Genomic DNA, 27,092 nt, shown 5'->3' on the forward strand with positions numbered 1-27,092 from the left:
AACTGTATTAAACAGAAAATATATTTACATGATCTGTGGCTGCATACCTAAGCATGTCAGCATAGCAAAAGTAATTGGCAAATCCAGGTGGCTAATGAGAAGACATCATCAGCCTGATTCATCAAGCTGAAATCGGCTCGCAAAGGGCCAGATTCTGAGAATCTGGCCCTTTGCGAGTGCGATTTTTGCATTTGGGATTCAGCATCCCAAATGCAAAAATCGCTAATTGCGATCTCGCAATTTTGCGAGGAATTACATTTAAGGAATCTCTATTTGAGATTCCTTAAATGCAATTCATCATCCAATTTTTTTTTGCAAATTCGCAATTTCTGGCCGCAATTTACCGCGAGGTCAGACCTCGTGGTAAATTGCGAAAACTCAGAAAAATGCATTTAAATGCATTTTTCTGAGTTGCATGTTACACACACACATGTCCTTTGGACATGTGTGTGTGCAACACCTGTGTAAAATTTCATTTGAGGGGTGCTACAGGGTGTCCTTTAGACACCCCTGGCAGCCTTCAAATCGCTATCTTATTTGCGATTAGCAAATTGCTAATCGCAAATAAGGAATACTCCCCATTCATTCCTATGGGCCTTTTGGCCCATAGGAATGAATGGCGAGTTATTCATTATTTGCGATTAGCAATTTGCAAATCGCAAATAAGGAATAGGTAGGAATCGCATTTCTTTATTCAATTTCTACACGAATCCCGTTTTGCGAGTCCTTAATAGCGATTCGCTATGAATCGCTATTAGGGGCTCGCAAAACGGGAGAATGATGAATCAGGCTGCATATGATTAGATATTCAGCAGTGGCGGCTCCTCCGCTAAGGCGACCGAGCGTCGCCTCACTTCTACTTCAGCAATGCACACAAGAAAAAGAGAATAATAATTACATAACGTTATTATGATCGGAGCCATGTGGGGGCGGGGCGGAGCTGGGCTCCGTGACACCAAACAGAGTGAGGAGTCGTTTGCACTCCTGTAAGTGCATATGACAGTTTGGCCGGCGCTCTAGGGCCGGCTAAACCGCCATGCGCACTTGGCATGTTCTCCATTGGGCTGTATTGAACAGCCCCTTGGAGAGCAAGCCCAGCCTCCCCAGGCACAGCCTGAGCGTCCAAACAGGATGCTCAGACCAATCATGACGCGTCGTGATTGGCTGGGAGAGCCCAGAAGCCTGGGTGCTTCGGATATATTGTGAGGAAGAGGACGGAGGAAAGACGTGCGGGAGCGCAGCGGTGAAGGGAAAGATAAGATACTTTTTTTATTATCATTTTTTTTTTCAATGTAGACATTATGGAGTAGTACGTTTGTTTTAAACTCTCTTTAGCTACTGCACATCCAACATTCTCACCCAACGCGCCTCAGCCACAGTAGATTCTAGTGATGGTTTCTCACAGGTATCCTTCTTTGTATGTGTGCAATTTAATTTTTAAGGGGGTTTCTTTCAAACATTTATTTGGTTCTTTTGTCTCGAATATGTGGGCAGGAATCTCTATTTCCTACATTTCTGCACAGATTCGACTGTGCCAGTCTGTTTCACTGCCAGTGCTGCTTCCGATAGTTTTATGCATGATCCATATGTATCCAGGCTAATTATCCAAGCTGCTCTTCAGTATTTGCATTAGCGGAGATGCAGGATCCAGCTTTGGGTCAAGCAATGTCTACCATTACTTCTGAAGTCACTGTACGCTTCTTTGGGGTTGGGGGAAGGTATTTCCTAGGAGATTGCCAGTGCATTCAGCAATGCCTGTTTCTAAACATGCACTCAGGCCTGTATCATCAACAGGTTATGGTACCCTGATTGATTGACTGACTGTGGAGGTATCTCAATATTACATGCCTATCCAAAACCCGTCCCGGTCTTGTTCCTTACACCTTGCCCCATCCTGTTTCTCACTCCGTTTCCCTATTTTTCCACACACCCTACACCATGTCCTGTATTATTCCCTATAACCTCGACAAACATTAGATTATTTTTTACAGATCTTGTCTCGGTGCTTTAACACCCTGTCCCATGCCATTCCTCACACACATAACGAGTCATGCCTTATTCTCATACAGAACCTCGTGTTTTTTTAAACTCAGTCATAGCATGTGCCTACTCTCTGTCTCATTCCACACACACACACTAAATCTAATCATGCCTTACACCTTGCTTACCTTTTCCACTCCTTCTCACACACCTTCCATGTTGTCCTAATATTTATATGCCTGGCATCTGCCTGCCCTGTTCTTCACACAGCCTAGACCATAATTTCCTCACACAGCCTGCACATTGTCCTGTTCTCCGCGTTCACTACATCTCTCCACATATATGGGAGTAGGTCATGTTTCAGTCCTCACATAACTTGCCATATTGCCTTCCTTACGCACCAGGCATCTATCATGTATTTTATCCTCCTGCACCTGTCCTGTCTTATTTCCTGTGCTTTCTGTACACTGTTCTATCTTATGCCTCACTTACAGTCCAACAGACCCCGTGTTATTCTTCACACACATTACACACTATCAATATTTGAGTTGAGTATTCTATTTCCTTTACAACCCCCAAACTCTGCCACACTTTTTACATCTACTGGATCTTAAATCATACTTAAATCTTCCTCCTAAATGCCAAACTTTGTCCTGTCTTATTCCCCACACCATCCACAAAATCTGGCTCTTTTCTTACACAGTCCCAAACAAATATATTTCTGTATTATTTCCCAAACCTTTTACTCTCCCTCCCCTTTGCATCCAGGTATACCTTTTCTTGTCTATTAATTTGTGAACCCCTCACACCTGTCAGTATGTGGTTACATTCCTAGCTCCCATACCAGTTCCCTACTTTTCCCACACTCTGCCGTGCTGGATTCATCACATGCAAGTACTGTGACAATCCGTACCCTCACGGAACAGAAGTTCATCGTCCAAGATTAGAAATTTCGAAATAAGTACTTGTGGTGTTCCCAGGAGAACCCCGCTTGTGTAGTATGCATTTTTAATATTTACCTGATGTGTTTATTCCTATTTGTTTTCCTCCCTACCTTGGGAATACATGGAATACATTTTGCACATCTGGTATTAAAGCAGACCAGCTCTTGAAAATGCACACTGCATGGCCTCTCTTTTGATATATTATCCTTAAGTGAACAGTTGAGAGCTGCACTCTGAAAAGCAGAGAGGTTCTTCTGCCCTCATTCACCGTCGGAAGACACGTGCTTCGCCTCGAGCACAGAAGGGCTCGTAGCTGAGAACTGAAGCAGTGCCATTGGCCCACTTCCTGTCCCAATCGCATGCCGCAGGCTGCTTCGTCTTTGTCCCTTTATTCATCAGCGCTCCCTGCACCGCGCGCATGTCCCACGTGAGGCCTGCGGTGCACTCTGCACCGGATGTGGCAATGCCAGAGGGGCAGGACGTGCGCCGCCTTGCTCATAGAGGGGCAGGCAGCCGGATGTAATGCTGGAACGAGGCCCATCGACTAATGGAATTGCCCTCAGAGGCATCTAGCGGGGCAGCGGGACCTTATGCTGCCACATTTTTGTTTGCGTGGATGCAGTAATATGCAGCAGGGCATGGAAGGTGAACGGGGCGCGGGTGAAGCCATTCTATTGAATAAGATGCATCTGACCGTGTTGTAAACTACAGGGTGGACTTACAGTGTGAGGAATGCAAGCCACTAGGAAGGGCTAGCGCCCTATGCACAATATACTGTCTGTAACCCAGGACTTTAAGTAGGATGAAAAAAACCGGGTCGGGTCTCACAAAGGGGCGTGACCAATGTAATTAAGGGTGTGGCTTTAAAAATACATAAGCTAAAAATCTGTCCTTAGCATAGTGTGCCGCCGGACTTGTATTTTGTTGTTTTTGTCATTGCATCCACATGCATGATACAACAAGTAACATCTTACCTACAACAATGTATGTGGTCTTGTAATGTATGTGGTCTTGTAAAGCACACTGCTGCCCTGAGGCGTCGTGGCGCTGTAGACCGCTGGGGAACCCGTCCTGGCTATCCCTGTGAGATGGTCCCTACTGAGTATCTCCAAGGTGACACCAGACATCCCTGGCGAATGTGGGGGGGCGGTTGTGGAGATGAGGCAAGCTAATGCCCAGAGTTGCCGAGTGTGATCCCTGGTTAGAGTAGGCACCGAGGCGAGAATTATCAAGTCCGCTGACCCTGGTCCACGACCCTGCTGCGTCAGGAATTAAACCCTGGTCCCGGGCCGTTCTCTGCTTTCGGGTCTGCCGCCTCTAACCAGTGAGCCACACCACTCCACTCAACAAGTCAGTACTATTGGCACTGTCAATGGTTGTTAGTGGCATAAGATAAATAAGCAGCAGCTATGGCTTGTATATAATATTTAAAAAAGCTTCCACTTAAAGCCCTGGTGACACCACGACAATGTTGCTGCTCCTGAGTTTCAAAAAGAGAAGGGAAATCCAGAGAGAAAATGACGCTCTTTAACCCCTTGGCTGCAGCGGTAATTCCGCCGAAGTGCTAAGGGGAGGGGCGGCCGTGCGGCGCTGCTATGCTCATGATGGAACCACTCCGTCACAAGCCTCGGGCGCGCTGTGCTTGTGACGGAGTGGTTCCGTTACGGCCCCGCCCGCTCAATAGAACACTCAGCGCAGGCACGGAATCGCTGCTGCGCAGGCGTGCCGGCCGGCCGTGACAGAACCACTCCGTCATTAGCACAGTCCGTCCGTGGCTGATGACGGAGTGGTTCCGTCACCAGCACAGAAGGGGTTAAAGGATTTTCCTTCCCCTACAACACTCATCTGGCATGACGTCATGTAGTAACTTCTCCACTAGTTAGCAGTGTGAGCAGGCGCACCTTAATGTGCCTGCAGTCCCTGAAGTCCGGAAGAAAACAAAACAGAGCCCAAAGAGAACCGTTTTGAGGTCCCCTTTTAAAAACTGTCGGTGCTCAGCACTGGTGAGACCCGGCCCACTTAAAGCCCTGCTGTAACCGTAACAGCTACAAACCCCGGGACGGGGCAATCTTGAAAGGGATGGCTATTTGAAATTACACACTGTTATGTACTTTAAACTAAATAGTACTGAGCAGGTCTTTGTGTTATTTCGTTTGGTGTTTTTATGGAGGGTGGCACAAAGAATACAAAACATTATGAAATAGAGTAAACAAATGTATAGAAATGCAAAAGACAATATAACATCTTTATATAATTTGAAAATGAATACATTTCACATTTGTAAAGCGTGAACATATCACCCCTAAGGGTATCAAGGCGCTGGGGGCCGTCAATGAGATTAAGTAAGCTATTCCCCAGAGTCACATGGTGCTGGCCTGAGCTGCTGTCTGGCACTGGGGATCGAGCTGTGAGCCCCGAGCTCCGGAGTCAGCTGCTCTGGCTGCTGCGCCACACCTCTCCCTGTTACACATTTGGGGTGTTGAGTTACAAAGTCTTTATGAGTATGGGAAGTAATAGTACAGGAGCACTCTTGTATATACTCTTACATGCCTTTGTAAATTGGCCCTGAAACATCCCTATTTGTAAAAGTGCAAAGAGGGCACACAGCTCTTTCTATTCGTACTAACTGCATGTTAATGTCCCCATTTTATTCCCATTGTAGATATTGCGGGCCAATTCACAAAGCATGTAAAAGTACATCAAAGAATCATATAGACTTACATACTCCAAAATGCCTTTGAGCGTAGGGCATGTGAGAGCCTAGGCTATGCAGGGATGTGCTAGACTGTAAAAAAGTCTTTCACCTATTCTTTAAAGTGTGTTGAGGTCACAGTCAAACACATTGTTCGAGGAAGAATAGTCAGAATCTGGATTTAGTACGTAGAGCCTGTGGTGTAGCTAAATACAGCAAAAATATAAATTAAGGTCAAAATCCTTTTTGAGGGGGTGGGGGATTATATTGAGATTTTTTTTTTTTTTTAAATATATTTTTATTGCAGAGTTATAAACCGCAGGATACAATTAATCAGCCAGTACACTTGTGAGATCCCCCCGTCCAATAAGAATTCCCAGTCGTACACAGCCATTCAGCCCGCATCCCGGAGGCCGGGCGGCATATTATATCGCTCAAGAGGAACACATCACAGTGTACGTCCCATAGGGACCCTGGTTGAAAGATCGTTTTGCGTATCTGCTTTTACCCCCCCACCCACAACAACATTCCCGTCAGCCATCCCAGTGATAGTCAGTGATGTCGCCCTTGTCGGGACCTGCCCTAGGCGCTATGGGTCGTCACACCTGGCCGCTCTACCCAGCCATTCTACCCTCCACATAGTATCCACCGTCCCAGTAGATCCAAGGCCCTAACAAGCGACCATCTAATGGCTTCCGGCCCTCCCCAAACACCCTACAACCAACCCCCCCAAAGCCCCCCCTCCCCTGGCAACTGCTAAGGTGTGTGCCTCGTTCTGTCGAATTGGATGGGTCCACTACAGTGCGTGGTACTATACTTCTGTGTTCGCCCCGCGGCGTCCAGCGGCTTAGTCCTCGCCATCCTCATCCTCTACCAAAGAATCACGCAAAGCCTGTACCACTAACTCCCATGCACGCGCCGCATCCAATGCCTTCTCATTCCCCAACTTCACAGCTTGCTTCATCCGGAGCACACTCTCGCAGTCAGACCACCGCAGCAGCTCATTCTTCCATCTACGCAGTGAGGGTCCCCCCCTGGACTTCCAATGCCACGATATTTCCCTCTGTGCCAATATCAGGCCCAGATCTATGAATTTGCTTGTCACCCTGGTGTGCTTAGTATGCGGGAACCAGAGCAATAGGCACGCCGCCATGTCGAATTCCACCTCCCTGTCAGTCACTTCATTCAGAAGTTCCCCTACCTCCGCCCAATAGGTCCCCAGTTGTGGGCACCCCCAAAACAAGTGGTCCATGTCCGCTCCTGGGGACGAACACCGCGGGCAACAGGCATCCGGCACCCGAAAGTACCGCTGTAATTTCTCAGGCGTTAAATAGGCCCTATGGAGCACATAGAAATGCACCTGCTGAAAACGCGCGTTTCTAGTGCCCTTCCACGTGCGTCGCAGGATGTGACCCCATGCCGTATCCGGTATGGGCCGGCCGACGCTCACCTCCCATTTAGCCTTGAGCCCTTGGAGTGGTTCCAGCCCCTCGTTCAGCATCCTATTATGGAGGCACGTCACAGCTTTGAACGTACCAGCCGCCATCACCACATATTGGCACGCCATAGTCGTCGTGGGTTCCAGGAGCCCCTCTTTCCAGTGCTTTTGTATGGCAGCCACTACTGCCGCGTGTAGGAGGAAGCCCCCAGCAGGCAGCCCGAACTGGTCCCGGAGCACTTCGAACGGCGCCAAAGCCCCATCTATGTACAAGTCGCCCACCACCTGCAGTCCCGCCTCCTCCCAATCCAGCAACGGGGACCAATCTCCTCCGTGCGGTAATGCCTTCAACATCCCGATCGGGATCTCCGGGGCATAAGGCCGCGATGCCCTCGCTCTCCGAAGGCTCCTTTGCCAGCACAGCCGGAGCGTCCGCTCTTCCATGGTGAGGGCCCGTAACTCGAGCCGCTGCTGCATGATGATGTAGGACAGCACGTGGCGTTGTATTCCCCGATCCCGGTCCTCCTCCGGGCCCCGGAACACCCTGGCTACGTTCTGTGTAAGGACCTGCAACTGCGCTGCAGGATAATACAGCTCGAGGTCGGGCACAGCCATGCCCACTTCCAGCTTGGGGCGAAGTAGCGTGCTCAGGGCTACTCTACGGCGGCCATGCCCCCATAGAAAGCCAATTATCATTGACCGCAGTTCTCTAAACACCCCCTGGGGAATCCAAACAGGCAGCGTTCGGAAATAATAGAGGAAGCGGTGGAGCGCCACCATTTTCAACAGTGCTATCCTGCCCAGGACTGTCAGCGGGAGGGTTGACCAGAAAGACAAGCTGCCCCGCAGCGCCCGGACACAGCGGCCAATGTTGCCCTCCAATAGGTCCGCAGCCGCGTGGTAAATGCGGACACCCAAATAGGTGATGCAAGAGGGTTCCCATACCACACCCAAATCGCTGCTAGGGGCTGGCGATCCCGCTCGCAGCGGGAACACGCAAGTCTTCGCCCAATTGACCTTAAGGCCCGACAGCCGGCCGAACTCAGACAACAGATCCATCGCTCCAACCAATGCCCCCGAGGTGTCAGCTAGGTACAGGAGCAAGTCATCCGCGTATAGCGATATATAATGCCACTGCCCGCCACTAACTATCCCCGCGTATCGGTCACCTGACCTCGCATGGACCGCCAAGGGTTCCATCGCCAAGGCAAACAATAGGGGGGAGAGAGAACATCCCTGTCGTGTTCCCCTGCCCACCGGGTACGCCGCAGACACCAGGCCGCCCAATCGTACTCTCGCCGTCGCCGAGGTATATAAGACCCTCGTCCATCTCCGAAACCCCTCGCCCATGCCAAACCTCTCTAGCACTCCATCCAGGAAAGGCCATTCCAAGCTATCAAAGGCCTTCTCGATGTCCACAGACAGAACCGCCGGTGCTCCCTCCCTGTCCAAGATGGCGTCCATTATTCCCACCAGGCGGCGGATATTCAGCGCCGTGCTCCTCGTGGGTATAAACCCCGCCTGGTCCCTGTGTACCAGGCCCGTCATATGCGGGGCCAGCCTGGTGGCCAGGATTCGGCTCAGGATCTTATAATCCACCGTCAGCATGGACAGCGGGCGATAAGACCTCACATCCGCGGCATCCCGGCCAGGCTTGAGGAGCGGTACAATCAAGGCCTCCCGCATGGACCCAGGCAATGCCCCCGTCTCGAAGGCTTCCGCATACACCACCAGCAGCCTGGGCGCCAAGCTGTCCACATATTGTTGATAGAATTCAATTGGCAGTCCGTCCACCCCGGGCGTCTTGTTGCGGGCCATATGTTTGATGGCCACCCGTATTTCCGTGAGCGTGATCGGGCTACCCAGCTCCCTCACGTCTTCCTCGTCCAGGACCGGGAGCTGCCTCTCCCCCAGGTATTCCGCGATGTCCTGAACCCCCACTCCCAGCTGACTCCGGTATAGTTCCTCATAATACCCCCTAAATCGTTCCAATACCGCTGCCTGGGAGTACACCATCTCTCCCTGCGCGTTATTAATGCTGAGAATTGGGCAGCCCCCAAGTTCCGGGTTAGCTAGTCTGGCCAAGAGGGTACCCACCTTGTCCCTTTCTGCGTGTGCCCTGATGATGTACTGCCTATAGTCATAGCACCTCAAACGTTCCGTCTCGGTGGCAACCACTTCCTTCGCCTCCAACAACTGGGCCTGTAGACCTGGCCTAGCCGGCCTGCGGCGCTCCAAGTCCCTCAAAGTTTCTTCCGCTTTCATTAGGTCATTCAGCACAGTCGTACGAGCATTTGAGAACCTACCCAAACACACCCCTCTCACCACCACTTTCATTGCATCCCATTCAGTAGACCTACTCGCAGCCGTGCCCTCATTCACTCCGAAATAACTATCAATGCCTTGCCGAACCGCATCGCTGAACACAGAATCCTCTAGCGTCTCCGGCCGAAGCCGCCATGTTGGTATCACTGAGCGCTCTCTCTGCCACTGAATGTGCACCAATAGGGGGTTATGATCGGATATAGTCCTAGCCAGGTACTCCGCATGGGTAATCAATGGGGCTAGGGATCCCCCGCAAAGCACCGAATCGATCCTGACATGTAGATCATGGAGAGCGGAATAAAAGGAATAATCCCTGGCTCCCCTGTGCCGCTCCCTCCAGACATCCAGCAACCCCCATCGTTCCTGCCAGTCCTTCCTGTGCGCGGCCAGCCTGCGCACCGGAGAGTCTACTAGGGGGGGATGGGACCTATCCAGAGCAACATCCGTAATCGAGTTGAAGTCCCCCCCTAACACTATCGGACCCGCCAGGAAAGAGGCCAAGGACCCCGAGAGACTATCAAAGTATCGGCCTTGGTCAGTGTTCGGTGCATAAACACAGCAGAAAACAACATCCCGTCCATATAACCTCCCCTCCACCGCCACAAACCTGCCATCCGGATCTACTACTTGGTTCAGCACTTGAAAGGGTATCCCCGCCCTCACCCAGATCAACACCCCCCTGGCATACGCTGAGTAAGTGGTGCCAAACACCTGGCCCGCCATCTTTTCTGCAAGGCAGCGCACTCTTTTTTGGTGAGATGAGTCTCCTGGAGCATAGCAATCTGAACCCCCCTGCGTACCAGATATGCATGGACTTTGTGACGTTTCACCATGGTCCGCAGCCCCCGGACATTCCACGTTAGGCATTTCAAGTTAGGTAATGTCCCCATTCCAACTTCGTACAGTCCGAATCAAATAACAAAGGTCCATGGCCCCCCCATTGCAGTTGCCCCCCCCGAACATTCCCAAAACTGAAACACTTCCCAAACCCCACTCCCCAGGACAGAGCACACGAACCCAATGGCCGCCCCCATCCAAACCTTGAACCAACTTCTCACACTCTTACCCTGTGGTCTCCACCACAGTCGGCCTTAAGGGCCCAAGGGGGGTGAGTCGCCGCCGACCCCAGCTAGCGGAGCCCGCACCCCGCACCTTCATCCCCTCCAAAGCACACAGCTCCCCCTCCCGGCAACCCGCCCTCCATCAACAGGATATCACCCTACCATGAAGTCCCGATCTAGTCCCAGTTCTATCTCAGCCGCAGAAAATACCATCCGATGTCTGTGGGGTTACTATCGGCCCCTTCGAGCTTTCCGCCTCTGAAAGTTCCTCTCCTGTTCTGCTGCCTTCCCCTCCTGAGTCCGTTTCTGCCCGTTCACTGTTCTGTTGCGACCCTGTAATGGCCGCCGTCGCTGCGAGCGCATCCTCTTCTCCGCCGCCATTTGAGCCTCCCGGTTCTCCCGCTGGCGCCTGTTGCGGGACCTGATGCGTTGTGACTGCCTCACCCGGGGCTGCTTGGGTTGGTCTCGCCTACTTTGGTGTGATCTGTCCGTCCCCGCTCTATATGACTCGAGCCATTGCCAAACTTCGTCCGGAGTCTGGAAAAAGTGCGTAGTGCCGTCCATAATGATCCGCAGCTTGGCTGGGTAGAGCAAGGAGTACTGGATGCCTTCCTCCCTGAGCTCCTTCTTCACAGCGAGGAACGATGCCCTGTTCTTCTGGACCGCTTGAGTGTAATCCGGGAAGATCGTTACCTTACTGTTCTCCACCTCATACGGGCCCGACATCCTGGCCCGCTGGATGAGAAGATCCCGGTCCTTGTAGTGGAGGAGCCGCACCACCATCGGTCGGGGGGGGCGGCCAAGCCCCGGCGGGCGAGCAGGCACCCGGTGAGCTCGCTCCAGAGTGAAAAAAGCAGTAAGCCCCTCCGGTGCCACCACAGTGCGGAACCAGTTCTCCATGTAGGCCACCGCATCCTCCCCCTCAATCCGTTCCGGCAGGCCTACGACCCGCACGTTGTTCCGTCTATTGCGGCCTTCGGCATCCTCCGCCCTCCGCTCCAGTGAGTCCAGTCGGGCCAAAATGTCCGTGATCCTGTGCTCCGCGGTCACCACCGATGGCTTCAGGTCCAGCAACAGCTGGTCATGGTCCTTGACCCTGTCTGCCAGCTTCGCGTGATCCGCGCGTAGCAGCCCCAGGCCCGTGGCCACTTGGGCAATGTCATTGTGCAATGCTTCCTTAGTGGAGGTGATCGCATCAAGGATGGCATCCAAACGCCGGTTCAGCCGCTGTTCCTGATCAAGCTCCGGGGAGGGACTCTCACTCAGCCGAGTTGATGTCGCTGAGTCCCCCTCGCGACTCCCGGGCATCGGCCCTCCGATCGCCGCCATGCCAGGGTGCTGCGTCACAAGTCCAGTCGCCCGTTTAGCGATTACGCCCGTGGTTCCGTGCCGGTCTCCGGGCACCGGGCAGCGCAATGTCCCCGCCGACGCTCTCAGGAACAATGGCCAGGTGGACGGGCTCCGTTCTGTCACCCCCCTCCGGCCTGAGGGGGGAAGGATGAGTCTCAGGGCGGTGGCCAACGAGGGTCCCCGAGCTCCTGGGTGAATCAGGTCAGCGTCCCCTGGTCTCAGGACACAGCACCGCCAATCCTAGTGCCTCGGGCAGCCGAGTGCAGGATCTCTTGCCACTCGGCGACAACTTGGCTCAGGGCTGAAGTTCGGGACCGTCCGACCTCCTCGCCGCCATTTTCTTCTCACCCTCGGCAACACCTCGGCCGCCTCTTCTCTCGATCTTCTCGGGGCTAGCAGTCCCCCAGCGACTCTCCGATTGCGCCCAGCTGTCCCCTTACACTTCAGAGGGCAGGAACGTCGTCTTCGGGTCGCCTAGGGTCCCGAAAACAGGAGAATTAGCGGGATTCCGCGCGGAGCTGGGAGCTCACGCCGCCATCCCGATCGGCGTCCAAGCCACGCCCCCGGGGATTATATTGAGATTAAGTAGACACTAGGAGAAGAAGTGGCTTAGTTGCTAAAGTTACCGCTAAGTCACTGAGGACCCAGGTTTGAATCCTGGCTTCGGTGCTTTGATCAATATTATCTGATTCTGGACAAAATACTTACAATCCCTGTGCCTAAATGTGTGAAATGTATTAGTATAATTCCCACTTGAGGTACTCGCTATTATAGGTCATCTCCCAACCCCCCCCCCCCCCCCCCCCCCCCCCCCATGACGTACAGTGCTTTGCTGATTCCTAGCTAGGTTTGTGCTATACAAATACCAATACATACAAGCATAGAGAATATCAAGAGGATGATTGCATTTAAGTAAGATGCATAGAAAGGGATACTGAAAATGCATAGGCACATGGCTAAATAATGGTGAAATATGTGCGAAATTAAGATGAGAGATAATCTAAACTCAAGAATGAAGCATTGCCTGGAAAAAATACAGAGCAGATCATGGTAGACGTATGTAGAATAACCTGAGTGCAGCCAGAGAAGAAACCCGTTCTGAAGAGGTACTTAGGCAGAGCAAAAAAGAAGGACCAATGTGTTTTTCCAAATCCCAAAGACCTGAAAATGGTAGATTTTCATAACTGTAGAAATGTATTCTTTGAATGAGTAAGGCGAGGTCTGAATGCAAATCGTATTAACGAGTGTCACAGAAGACTGATGGAAGAAAATTAATGTAATTTAAAAAATGGTTCACTGATAGAATACTGATGCTAAAAACATCGATATTCTAAATATCGAGATAAAGAAATACTATGAAAATATCGACTCCATACTTTAACAGGTAAGTACAAAAATATTGAATCAAAAATATCGAAGTAAAAATTATAGATGTAAAAAATATAGATTTTATATATATATATATATATATATATATATATATATATATATATATATATATATATATATATCAAACCAACAACAAAATTCGCCAATCCCCCAGCCTCTGTAATGGCGGCGGGCTCGAACAAGGAGGCGATCCTCAAACAATCCGTGTAACAACAACTTTTCCAGTCGAAAGAAGTCTGCTCGAGCCCAGATTCATAAGCGTGAACATTTATTTAAACGAGGATGTCAAGAAACACCCAACGCGTTTCGGTGCAGCTGCAGCTTGGTCACGGGTAAATACAGTTTTTTTCTTCAAAGTATATAAAGTGAACAAATCATAAACATCAAAGTAGGACTACTGATTCTCACACAGATGAGTATCAAACCACAGTGCGGCGGCCATCTTTGAGTGTTGATTTATCTCAAGCATATATCATTGCATATGTTGTTTAAATGATGCTTTTGAAAGAATTACCAGCTAAAAATGAGGCTAAATTGATAATGCAACATTCCTCTTTGGAATTTCCAAAATTAAATCATGCTTATAATTTCAATTCAATTAAACTTTATACTTCACGCCTCAGTGGGCGATACATTCTAAACCTAGTATATAATTTTACCCTAGTGGGTATAGAAATGCCTCAGATTTAAGCTGATTCATTGAGACTCTGTTCCCCAACAGTTGTAAATGTTCCATTGTCAAACAGTATTGAATTAGTGAATTAATTTACTGTAGAAAATCGAGGAAAATAAGAATTGGTGGTGGTATGCAATAGACAATAATATAAATGCAAAGCTCCCATTAGCCTTAGAAAAACCATGACCTAATTTCACATGTATTCCACCTTCTTGTGTATTCTCTTACCTCCTAATTTATATAGGGAGCCTAATTATTTAGGCCCGACATCAGCAAACTCTTTTAGATCTACCTTTGGTTCTACTAAAATTATATGTGTAATATGCTAGCATGGGCTTTCAGCCAGACTTCTTCATCTATTGGCCTGTTATTGCTTTATTCAAATTTCAATTCTGTCCACTACAGCATACAGCATTGAACAGTGGGTCAGCCCACTTCAGCTATTGGGTGTCTTTGCGGTGAGTAACTGCATTCTACCCTTTCACAAGGAGCACATCGACACAAAGTAGTTCCCTTCAGAACCACCCTGTCACAAGGATCACATCCACACAACGTAGTTCCCTTCAGAACGAGGGACTGATATGGCAATGTGTCCTTTTTGAAACCCAAAAAATATTTTATGCTTTTAGGCACTATTTTTTGTTGTGGGAGGGACAGTAGCTTCCCTGACAAAAAAGTTTTGCAGAAACCATGGCAAAACATAACAAACATTGGCAAAGTCAAAAGGTCAGCAGCCAATACTAGACCTACTAGCTTTCCTAATGCTCTGTACTTAAGGAGTCAAAACATGCTAAACGTCAACTAGCATGATTTGAGCCCACATAGAAACAACATCAGTGAAGACTAAACTTAGGAACACTATGGGGTCTATGACGATGTCCGCCCACCCTGGGAAATGGGACCGCCCGCTATGTCTGAGGCGGCCCGCATGTGCAATTAGGATGCGCCCGCCACACTGGCGGGCGCGTTCAGCATTTTTTGCATTGCGGCGGGCAGTGCTCTCAGCAGCACCCGCCGCAAAACCAAAAAGGCATTTGTGCATTGGCAGGCACCGCGTGGTGCCTCCATCTCGTCCATGCAAATGCAGGGGGGTACCATTGGTACCCCCATGTGACCCCCCACCCACCCTCCAACATCCTGGGGGCCCACAACTGGCCCCCAACTGAGGGATCCGCATGCCTTTCTGTTGCGGCAAGCAGCGGACGGTCTTCCCGTACGCCGCGGTACCCCCCACCATAATAATATGGCGGAGGAAATGGGAGGAGGGCGGGGATGGTGTAGGGCAAATCGCCACCGCCATGCGGGTGGTGGCGATCTGCCCGACATCATATTAGACCCCTATGTCTTGGTACCACAGTACAATCTTAGCTGTGTTCTGGATGTTAGAGGGTGCACCAAATGTTTGCTACCCTGACAAAGAAAAGCTCATTACCTGCTAGCTTGTGTTCCAATGGCCTGTAAGTTGTCTGGGCAGACCCTTTTGATCCGCGAGGACAAAACCTGAGAAAACCATGTCTTAGGTCCACAGTCCAACCTTAGCCCTGTACTTTAAAGCAGAATAATCTAGGCCATGCAAACCGCATCCCGAAAGTGCTGTTTCAAAAGGTACTCCTTTGAAAGTCTACGATGTAAACAGAATCCATAAAGACACAGTTTAAAACAAGCATTTGCAATGTAATAGGTCTTGCATTTACGAGTTCGTAAATGTGGCACCTATTGCATTGCAAATGCTTGTTTGTAAAAAAGCCCATGTGGCGCTTTAACCTTAATGTTGGCCACGCCCCTTTCTTTAGACGAGCCGTGTCTACAGAAAGGGACGTGGCCGCCATTAAAAGGCAGCCACAACCCTTTCCTTAGACTTGGCTCGCAGAGACTGGCTTCGGGGGGCCCGCGGGGATGGAGTTGTGCACTGGGGTGGGTACCCATGGTAACCCCTACATTTCCATGCACAAGGTGGCAGGCACCGCGCGGTGCCTGCCACGTTGTCCAGGGAAATGCACAACCTGGCCATTTGACATTGCGGCCAGATGCGACCGTTGCGGTGGCGGTCGCATCATATTTAGGGGTGCGGGACCGCAGCATGACAGGCGGACTGTCCCGTTCACGCTACAATGGCGGGCGGACTCAAGTCCGCCCGTATTCGTAATCAGCCCCCATGACATCCGTTTAATATTGTGCACAGTCACCACGCCATCATGCTATGTTATGTTAATACATTTCTAAAGCGCACAAATACCAGTAGGTGTCCTGTGCGTTCATGTAGACAGCATATATGCTCTATTTTCTTCATGTCTGTTAGATGTTTGATCAGTGGTGAAGTTCTGGCTGCTGACGTCTGTGTTGGATATGCAGGCCCTGGGCTCAAGTTTCGGCTTTGTCTCCTCAGAATTCCAATATTCAACAGTCAATCAAACGAGCGCCATTTTATACTGGCTACTAGTAATTTCATATAACAATGTCCTGCGAAAGCACCGTATAAATAGCAACTTTGTGTTATTGAATATGTATTAATTCTCCCAAAACTGTCATTAAAAAGTAATGTTTTGTTTCTTACATGTAAAGAGAGAAAACTGCCCTCCACACGCATGATTTTGCACAGGGGACAGTGATTCTCACAAGTTTATTTATTGTCTTAATGCAGCTTTTTAAAGGTACATGATGAGCAGGTCATTTCAGAATACTGTGCGATTCAGATGCAGCGGGAAAACGGGAGGCAGAAGGCACATGCAAAGTGTGTGATGCAAAGATTATAACTCATCTATTAAAAGTGCATTACATAATGATGCAATGATTCTAACACATCTCTTAAAAGTGCATTACATCTTGATGCAATGATTCTAACCCATCTCTTAAAAGTGCATTACATAATGATGCAATGATTCTAACGCAACTCTTAAAGGTGCATTACATCTTGATGCAATGATTGTAACGCATCTCTTAAAAGTGCATTACATCTTGATGCAATGATTCTAACGCATCTCTTAAAAGTGCATTACATCTTGATTCAATGATTGTAACGCATCTCTTAAAAGTGCATTACATCTTGATGCAATGATTCTAACGCATCTCTTAAAAGTGCATTACATCTTGATGCAATGATTCTAACACATCTCTTAAAAGTGCATTACATAATGATGCAATGATTCTAACGCAACTCTTAAAGGTGCATTACATAATGATGCAATGATTCTAACGCATCTCTTAAAAGTGCATTACATCTTGATGCAATGATTGTAACGCATCTCTTAAAAGTGCATTACATCTTGATGCAATGATTCTAACGCATCTCTTAAAAGTGCATTACATCTTGATGCAATGATTCTAACACATCTCTTAAAAGTGCATTACATAATGATGCAATGATTCTAACGCAACTCTTAAAGGTGCATTACATAATGATGCAATGATTCTAACGCATCTCTTAAAAGTGCATTACATCTTGATGCAATGATTCTAACGCATCTCTTAAAAGTGCATTACATCTTGATGCAATGATTCTAACGCATCTCTTAAAGGTGCATTACATAATGATGCAATGATTCTAACGCATCTCTTAAAAGTGTATTACATCTTGATGCAATGATTCTAACGCATCTCTTAAAGGTGCATTACATCTTGATGCAATGATTCTAACGGATCTCTTAAAAGTGCATTACATAATGGTGCAATGATTCTAACGCATCTCTTAAAAGTGCATTACATAATGGTGCAATGATTCTAACGCATCTCTTAAAAGTGCATTACATCTTGATGCAATGATTCTAACGCATCTCTTAAAAGTGCATTACATAATGGTGCAATGATTCTAACGCATCTCTTAAAAGTGCATTACATCTTGATGCAATGATTCTAACGCATCTCTTAAAAGTGCATTACATAATGGTGCAATGATTCTAACGCATCTCTTAAAAGTGCATTACATAATGGTGCAATGATTCTAACGCATCTCTTAAAAGTGCATTACATAATGGTGCAATGATTCTAACGCATCTCTTAAAAGTGCATTACATAATGATGCAATGATTCTAACGCATTTCTTAACGGTGCATTACATAATGATGCAATGATTCTAACGCATCTCTTAAAAGTGCATTACATAATGATGCAATGATTCTAACGCATCTCTTAAAAGTGCATTACATCATGATGCAGTAGCAGCCCACAAACCAGCTGCTGCTCCAGTCACTTCCGTCCTGTTCTTGCTTTTCACCATGTACAGCACTCTGGTGCCTTTAGACTAGGATCATTGCTATACATTGCCCTATACATGAATATATATACCAACTCTTGCTGCTCAGGTCAGGGCGGCCTGATCTGTTTCTTAGGTGCCTCTGGTCGGTATTGCCTTGTGCTTTACAGCATTTATGTAGCGCTTCATATACTGTTATGGAATGCCTGTTTTGGCTCTCCGTAAATATCTAGCATTACAAATGCATCAGCAGAGATGTGCAATTAAAGCATGCACTAGGTTTTTAGTCTGTGTAGGACGGTTCATCTGTGAAACTGCATCCAGTGGATAGTAGGGTCATGCACTAGACTCGAGTGTTGCAGTATAGTGCTGCAGACTTTACAGAAGGTGCATCAGAATAAAGCTAGGCGTAGGTACTAGTTCTGGAGTGGTAGCTGAAAATCAGATTAGTAATGAGATGCATCATCAGAGCAAAGAGTATTCCCCACCCTGAAATACCTGAAAGTGCTGCAGATCACAGTGAGGGAAGGTGTGTAGCTCAGGTACTTGGATAGCGTAAGTGCTGGAGATCAGAATTGAGGTACATCAGCAGAGCTAACCCTTGGTCCCAGTCTTGGAATAACTGCCTGTGCTGCAGGTTAGGACTTAGGAGTATTGACATAGCTTTATATGTTTAGGTTGCAGGAGTGACTATTGCTGAAGCTGAAAGCTTGTCATTTTCATTAACCCCTCTCCATTTTCTTTTAGGTTCAGACATGCTGATTGACAGCAGCTCTTTGAGCCTGGAGGGACCAGATAACAGCCGGGAGACTTCAGTGGCCACCAGCATGACAAGCGACTTCCCCACCATCCGCAACCGTGAGGAGCTGGACAACCGAAGCGAGCATAGCTACAGCGAGTCCGGGGCCAGTTGTTCGTCCTTCGAAGAGCTAGACCTCGAGGCCAGTGCAACCGAGGGGGCAGCCGGGCGCCCGCCCCCAATGTCGCAAATTGGCTTCAAAGTGGAATTGGACAACAGCTCCAAGTGGGACAAACAGCCTCTGCTCATGGAGAAAGTACGGGGAGAAGAATAGAGTTATCGCTTAGCGTTTGTCAAGCCAGGAATTTCTGGTAGTCAAGCAATGTATTGTTAGTAATGTTCTCCAGCCCTTATCAGAGTTCCTGCCCCAAGGACTGTTCTTCAACAAAGATGCTTTCCCGGGAGAAGAACTACAGGTGTGGCGCCTCGCGACTGGTGCTCCCTTTACAAAAAACATTCCATACTCTCTGTTGGGACCTTTTATTCCAGAGACCTCACTCCACTGTCTTCTTCATTCTCCCCACTTTTCTTGAGTCATGCATCAGGTGCCCATTTCAGACATGCCTGTGCCACGCATCACACCCTCGAAGATCACCAGCCACTACTCGATGGGCACCCTGCCACATTATATTGGCACCTTCTCATTTCTTCTCCAGGGAGAGCCGTTCTCTGGGGCATGATAATAGTTTTAATTATATATTTATATTTTAAGAAATTATGATGTCTTGTGGGGGGTAGGCTGGTGTTTTGAGCATCCATTTCCTAAGGAAAGTGCCCAATTCCACAGTTGCTGCAATACAGTGTGTGCCACAAAGCCGGACTAAGAGTCACTCCATTAATCGTCTCCAGATGTATTGTGAGGTCAACGAACATGTGTTGTGCTTTTTCACCCTCTGTCCCCTACTTCATGATCGCCTGGCAGGAGAAGAAATCACACACAAAATCACACCTTGATACCTGCCCTACCTGATACCCATGCCTGCCCTCTCCCTGATACACATGCCTGCCCTCCAGAATACCCATGCCTGCCCTCCCTGATTCATGTGACGTGACAAACCCCAGTCCTGTTAGCCTTTATTTTGTTTCCTACTATGGCATTGTCATGCGGGGTACGCATTACAGCTTGAAATATTAGTATTCGATATCCTTAGGAACCAAGCATACTGAGAGGTGCAAACCAATGGTTAAATGGGCCCTACATTGTGTTTTTCTCAGTAACATTATTTTCATGCTCGTGACTTCAGTCTATTCGGCTGGTCAATGTCCTTAAAATCTACACCCGCTCTAAACGCTATTTAAACCTAGTAATCAGTGATCTCCTCCTGTAGTTCGCTCGAATCCAATCTGTGGCATTGGGTATTGTTCAAGTCTTTCCTTATTCCTGTTCCAGCCTGCTACGGGGTGGCCTCCGTATAACTGTCACAGGCTTCACAGCTGAACATGTTTGCTCTTTGGGTCTTTGTTTTGGCAGCATAGCTGTCAAACAGACATATAGCTAACAATATATGTACAGTGGACGGTTACACCCTCAACCTCTAGCTTTCTTTGAAAAGCCTCTTTCAGCCATTTGCTTGAGATTTTGTCAATTTTGCCTAGGCTCAGCTTAGTGGCATGTTGATCTCTCACCTAGTGATATTGGCTGTTTGTGTGTATTCTTTCATTTCCATTTGAGTGCTTGCATTGAACAACATTAGGAACTATTAGCAACTGTTCCTTCTGGTTGAAGATTGCCATTTCAGCATTTTCCCTGAAAGACGGTCGGTTTGTTTTCAGCCCTTCTGGATGTTAGAAGGGTGCACCAAATGTTAGTTTCCTAGATGAAGAAAATCTCACCACCTAGTAGCTTGTGTTCCAGTGGGCTGAATCCTGTCTGGGCAGACCCCTTTGATGGTACTCTGTCCAATGCTTTCCACTAGTTGACTCTATTGACTGCCAGCCTGGCAGTGGGTCACCCATGAGACCCTCTTCCTCCAAATATATCTGTGCCTGCCATTGAAAAACCCTCATTTCACTTTTCTCATTCCTCCAGCATTGACCTTTTTTAGATCTCATACTTGATGATGCTGAACCCTTGCTAACTTCCAAAGAAATCCACACTCCATGCATCTTTCTGCCAAGAAAGCCCATTGAGCATTGAGATTGTGGTGGTGTGCAAATTTCTCATTGATATCTGCAACCCCAGATTCAAACCTCATTTCTTTCTCATCTCTCAAATTTATTTTGCTAGTTTTTTATTGTTTCTATTTATTGTTAATTTTAATATGTTGGATGGCCTAAATTCTTAACAATTCCATTTCAAACCACTCATACTTTTATGCATCTTAATTTTTCTCTTCCGCCTCATTCTTCCACTCTCTGTCATATGTGTCAACTCCACTGGCTACCGTTCTTGCTTTGATGAAAACTCTGCTTGTTAAATCTTGTTTTTAATAGTTACCGTTACTTGATTCCTCCTATGCTACTTTCTTGAGCTCTTCATATGTTCTTAGTTGTCTTCTGCACTCTGCTTGCTGTGTTCTCTTCCCTTTTCCTTGTGCTTTATTTGGTTTTCATTCTTTTGAGCTGTTGGCTCTACATACTTTTTTAGTACGATCTACCTCCTCCATGCCATTATTCAAAGGCCTATTGGAAGATATTTATAATTAAGAGTAAAGGCTTGCATGCAATTCAAAGCTTTACGGAAGGAAGGCTCAAGCCATGGTTGGCCTCCTTCCGATATCTGTCAGACACTGGAAACCTCTGAAAGGATGGGGTTGTTTCCCTGAATACCATTGATCCAGACAGGGGATGATCTCAGGTGCTGCCCTTGATCAGATCCTAATGTGTCATTGGATTACCTCCATGGCTGTCGTAACCCACATATCACCCATATGTCTGTATATATGATGACATCAAAATCTTATATTCCTCAACTCCTAGCATTGAACTGGAGTACCTCTAAAGGTATCATTCTCCACATACCATCAACTTATGGTACTGAATAATGCCAGAAGCTGGCCCCTTCAGCTCCAACATGGTCCTGAATTAACTCCAAGGCCTACCTCTGTCTGATTTCAGTCTGATTCTGGATATCTTCCAAGTGAGGTTGCCCTCGCCTAAATACCTCCCTGGCTGTAGGTGATCCGATCCGGTATATCGGAAATATTTCCCTTGGTGGGCACTCACCTACTTCAAAAGTGTCTTCTGGGTGGATGCAAGTTACTCCTGTTGAATGATCGAGCCTTTCAATGCATCTGTACAGTCCTGCAATTTTCCTCTCTGCTTTTTACCAGTAACTTTCTACCTCGCTGCCAGATTTTCATTAACCATTTTGGCATTGCGTTACAAGATCAAAATTTGCCTTGCACTCACAGAAGATCTCCTGTCTCCAGGCAATGCAACAGCAGGTGTCCTGTTGCATCTTTATATATATTTCCACTGCTTCTAATAGATGTTGAACAATGGTGCTGCCAAAACTGTGCACTAAAAAGATAACCAGGCTTAGCTGATGGAGCTAAGAATGTTTTTTTTTCTTTGGTCTTCGCTTATTTGCATATTTTTTATAATCTTTTTTCATTTCTTATATGCCTTTATATCATCTGCCTACCAGAGCTTATTTAGAGTATCAGGGTGTCAATTTAGTTTGGGAAGGCATTGTACTCGGGTGGCTCAATGGTTCCTTCTCGATCCTCTCAGGTATCGGCACAATAGTGAGCCTTATGGTCAGAAGGCAAACTGCAGGCCTTCGCAGGCAACTCAATTCTTTACCACTAAGCACTAGTGATGATACAGTGTCCATACTCCAGCCTCTCCACACCATTTTAAACAGACTTTCCCAAGTAGGCCAGTTCCAGAAATGTTTCTTCCTTGAGATATGTCACATATGAGAAACGTAAGATAATCAGAAATGTCAGTCCCCGGTGATTATTAGTTTTGTATATATGATATTTTATGGCAGCGACCATAAGGACACACACTTTTTCAGAGCGCATTTAACCCTATAAGCCAGAAGGTAGACAGGCCACAGTAGGCCCTAGATTATGAGCTATTTATGGAATGTACAGAGAGGAAACATGCCCCTTAGAGCCGGTCACTGTACTGATAAAGACCACACCTGCAAAAGTAGCTTTCCAGAACCTTTGGTCCATTAGTTTAACATCTTGAGAGTCTCAAGGGAGTTTTCTTAGCTCAACATGTTAACACATCTTAAAATGCAGGGCATGGTGGATGGGTAACATCCTATAGCACAATTCTGGAATCACATGTCATTAGCACACATTTGTTTTGCATGCTAGTAGTTACACCAACTTGCTTTGTGTGTGTGTGTGGGGGGGGGGTGCAATGGCGGAGAGTTGTTCGATTTAAAGTCTAACACTTTCCCAACTGTCGCACAGACTGGAGTTGGAATAGTAAATAATACTAATCCAATGTCCAGCATCCCTTAAGGCAAGTCATTCAAACGACTTGCGTGCAAAAGGAATGCGTTGTAATGACTCGTTCATTCTAATGTCAGCGTTAAAAAGGCGTGCATGCTAAACGCATGCGTGATTTTGCCATACAATCATGGTGGATGGATGGGGCTCAAAACTAGTCAGCACCTGGTGGATAACCTAGGCAGAGGAGTAACAAGGATCTAAACATTGGTTTACTGCAAAAGTCAAAAGGCAGGTCTAACTCTCTTATGTAGTGAGCATGTTCACAGTGGAGCCCTGTGGAGAGAAAGGATCATGCCCCTCATTCTCTTAAGTTGCTCCAGAATTTTTATAAAAAAGGAAAACCGTCTGGATTTGGTCCCTAGGATGTGCAGACAAGTGTTGGCCTCTTGTCACCATGATGCTTGGGTCTGACATTCTTGGGAAGACAGACCTTTATAGCCAATGTTTGTGGAAAGGATACAGCATCACACGTTGACTCCAGCAAGTGCACCAATGCAATGTAAGAACTAAATATTGCACATTATTCTGGCGTGACCATGTCACTACTGTTCCAGAAGCACGTACCCCAATAATGGCTTCTTATTCGGCGTCCAGTTAACGAGCTTCACAGCATTCTGAACCACACATCACTACAACATGTTCACGGTACTGTTTAAGAATGTAAAGGACAACTTACCCCCCCCCCCCCCCCCCCCCCCATCATTGCCTTTCAAGAGAGTCTCTGCTTTACCATGTGGCGTGCTTAGAATGGATGTGTCTCATGGCATTAGAGGTCTTGCTAGCTGCGGGTGCCTTTAGACGGTCTGAGAGACATGTACATTCTTTCTCTTTCAGCACACTGAACACTCCCACTGTCCAACTGGGGTTTTAATAACTGACGGGAAGATTAATGTTATTATTATTGTGATGATTACAGTTCTTACTGCTCGTCCTCTTCCAAATAAAGAAACATTTACTTCTGACTCACGTTTGTCTCTGCTGCTTCTTCCCTGTGCCAGGGAAGGGGGCTGCATGTTTGATATTTAAGTGAGTTAGGGAAGAGAGCTGGGGTTGAAAGAGGGTAAGGGGTAGTGTGAGGTCTGAGGTGGCTTGATTTCTGATTTACAAAAAACATGAAGTAACAGTTTTGAGAATAAATCCTAAATATGAAAACAATGTGGAAGGCATGTGGTTGCAGGTGGGACCCACTGGCGCTCACTTGTGTTGACCGGCTCTTATTTTTCCTCATCAAACTTTGATACAGAGCAAGAGAGAGAAAAACACAAAAAGGGCAAAGAAGGAGGAATTGAAATACGGAAAAAGAGTGTCAAACGGGCTATAGCAGGGATGAAAAAGACCCTGCAAGAGTGAGATTAAGAGGTAGGGAGTGTTTGGTAGTGGAATAAAGAGAGATTACGTGGAATGAAGACTAAGCAGCCTTGGTATTATGTATCCCAACCTTCGTTGGCTCCAGGTTTCTAATCAAAACGTTCGGTCATGGCACTTAATTGTTTACAAGTTAAGCACTGAAGGGATTTGTAAGAGGCTGTTAGGCTGACGTTTTTTCAGTGGTTTGAGGCGTCAGTTGGGATCAAGATCAGTTAGGAAGGGTTATGATGTCGAGTGACCATAAAAACAGGGAGACTGGACTAAAGGGTTGTGATGTGTAAGAATTTAAATGGTTGTTGTTGATTTAATGACCTGAGTTTTGTTGCAGAGATTCTGCTCAGGATCAGAACTATGCTTGGGACCATAGAACATCCGCATGTAGGGACTGTATCACCATACCATCTCAGTATCTATGAGCCCAAGTTCGACAAGCTATAGTGCCTCACCTGCCCTCCTAACCTTCCCAGAGAGACAAGTGATTTGGCACCCCAGAACACAACACTCTTGACCCTCTCAGGGATCGCAATAACAGGACACACCCTTTCGCTCTCTCACTTGTTCTTGTCCACAATAAGATAAATAAAAAAGAGACACAAATGAAGTTTACAATGTTTATTTAAACTATTGTGCTCTAAGATGCAATATTTGTGCCCCAATTTGAAAACAAATACATGTCAATAATATCAGAATGGTTAATAAACCATATACCATAAAAAGTCCTGTCATGTGTCTGACAGGTCTGCCTAAACCCTCCCATACTACTGAAACTAAGCGGTTATATATTGTAGATTTCTGGATTTAGTGGAGGACCCGGTACCTTTGCATACATAGGCGCATATTCTACATCTCAGCTGACAGCACTCTTGTCTCAGGGCCAACGCTCTGTGTTTTTTCAGAACCTCTGTCCTCAGTTATATGACAAGATATGTGTATTCAAAACAGCACCTGCATTCCTTTATTATGTCTAGGTGCTAGTATCTGACCAGAGAGAATACCAAGGGGCAATGTTGTATGACCTTGCCTAGGCTGTTCAGACTAAATCCCAGGAAAAGAATAAAAAAACGAAAAAATGGGCATGGTTCTATGTGAAAATGCAGTGTGGCACAAAGGCAAGTGTGGTATTTAGTAAAGTGCAAAATAAAAGCATCCTACAATGTGCACAATTAGTCTAACATAGTGAAAATGACAATGGGCTATAGAAAAAACACAACACACTCCATTTGGTCAGAATAATAGTACGATAAAATACTACAAAATATACATGTAATCAAAAGATAAACAAACTCAATGCATAATTCATACATTTATATATTGGAAAAATAAAAAATAAATTGTCAATTTAGAAAAATAGTCAAATTATGGTGCTTCGGAGGAATCCATTTTGTCACTCACAAATTCAAAGGCAAGGGACTCCAAAACGGAGTCAGACTCTGCAAAAGATGATTGATTAACAGCCCAAGTCGCAAGTTCAAAAGAACAGATATGATCCTCAGTCTCAGCCAGTGCTGAGATAGTTACCGGGTAACCTGCATCCATGCTAGTAGGGCCTGTATTCCATGATCCATGTGCCGAGGCACATATTTTCTCGAAGGTGAGTGGCTCAAACCTCGCATTGTGGATAAGCCGAAAACCTAAGAAACAGTCCTGAAAATGGGTTGCTAAGGGATTCAGCAGTTCAATGTCCTCTGCAGTGGGTGTCTGCGAAGCCACGCAAATATTCAGTGCCCATTCAAAGGGGAACCAAAGACAGTGGAACTCGGTTTGTACACCGGTAAACCAGGAAGGCCGGAATGGTAAGGACCAATCAAGATCCAGCTCTAGTAGTAGAAATATTCAAAAATACTGAAGCATGCCCTCACAATAGTGTTGCAGCGGTTGTTGTTCCAAGGGGGTTTCAAAAGGAACATCCATAGCGGAGAAGCAGAAATAGGATGAGAATGCCACAAATGAAGCCTAACAGCAGCAGAAATCCTCAGAATACACTGAAAATAATGGAATGAATAAAAGCTATTATTCCAAAGACATTTAGGAATGAATGGAGAAGGCTAGAAGCAACAACTTTAAAAAAGTGTGCGAGACTGGCCGTGTTAGAGGCATAAAAAATGTGATGCACTAATTTATTGACATGCAGTAGAAGGTTTGTCTTTAATAGTGACTGTAAGTTCTACCCACCTTCAATTCAAAGGGTTTGTGAGCAGATGTGAGAGCTTCCTCCTTTTGAAACAATAATGCTTTGAGTCTGTTTAGCTTGTTGATGTCTGCCTTCAAAGTTGGAATGGAAAAGATGATTGATTAACAGCCCAAGTCGCAAGTTCAAAAGAACAGATATGATCCTCAGTCTCAGCCAGTGCTGAGATAGTTACCGGGTAACCTGCATCCATGCTAGTAGGGCCTGTATTCCATGATCCATGTGCCGAGGCACATATTTTCTCGAAGGTGAGTGGCTCAAACCTCGCATTGTGGATA

At 46.9% G+C, this 27,092-nt stretch overlaps 1 protein-coding gene across 2 annotated transcripts in view; it reads left to right on the plus strand.

Moving 5' to 3' along the window:
• Window positions 1–24,220, plus strand: part of LOC147663312 (testis-expressed protein 264-like) — a 732,805-nt gene extending 708,585 nt beyond the window's left edge. For both annotated transcript variants that reach the window (XM_086950537.1, XM_086950536.1), the window contains one exon: window positions 18,792–24,220. In XM_086950537.1, the coding sequence (XP_086806663.1) occupies window positions 18,792–19,117 (326 nt within the window). In that variant the 3' untranslated portion in view covers window positions 19,118–24,220. The remainder of the gene's footprint in view (window positions 1–18,791) is intronic.
• Window positions 24,221–27,092: the final 2,872 nt, after the last annotated feature.

The sequence above is a fragment of the Lissotriton vulgaris genome, unplaced genomic scaffold, assembly GCF_964263255.1.
Source record: "Lissotriton vulgaris unplaced genomic scaffold, aLisVul1.2 SCAFFOLD_251, whole genome shotgun sequence".
In the NCBI taxonomy this organism is placed as follows: domain Eukaryota; kingdom Metazoa; phylum Chordata; class Amphibia; order Caudata; family Salamandridae; genus Lissotriton; species Lissotriton vulgaris.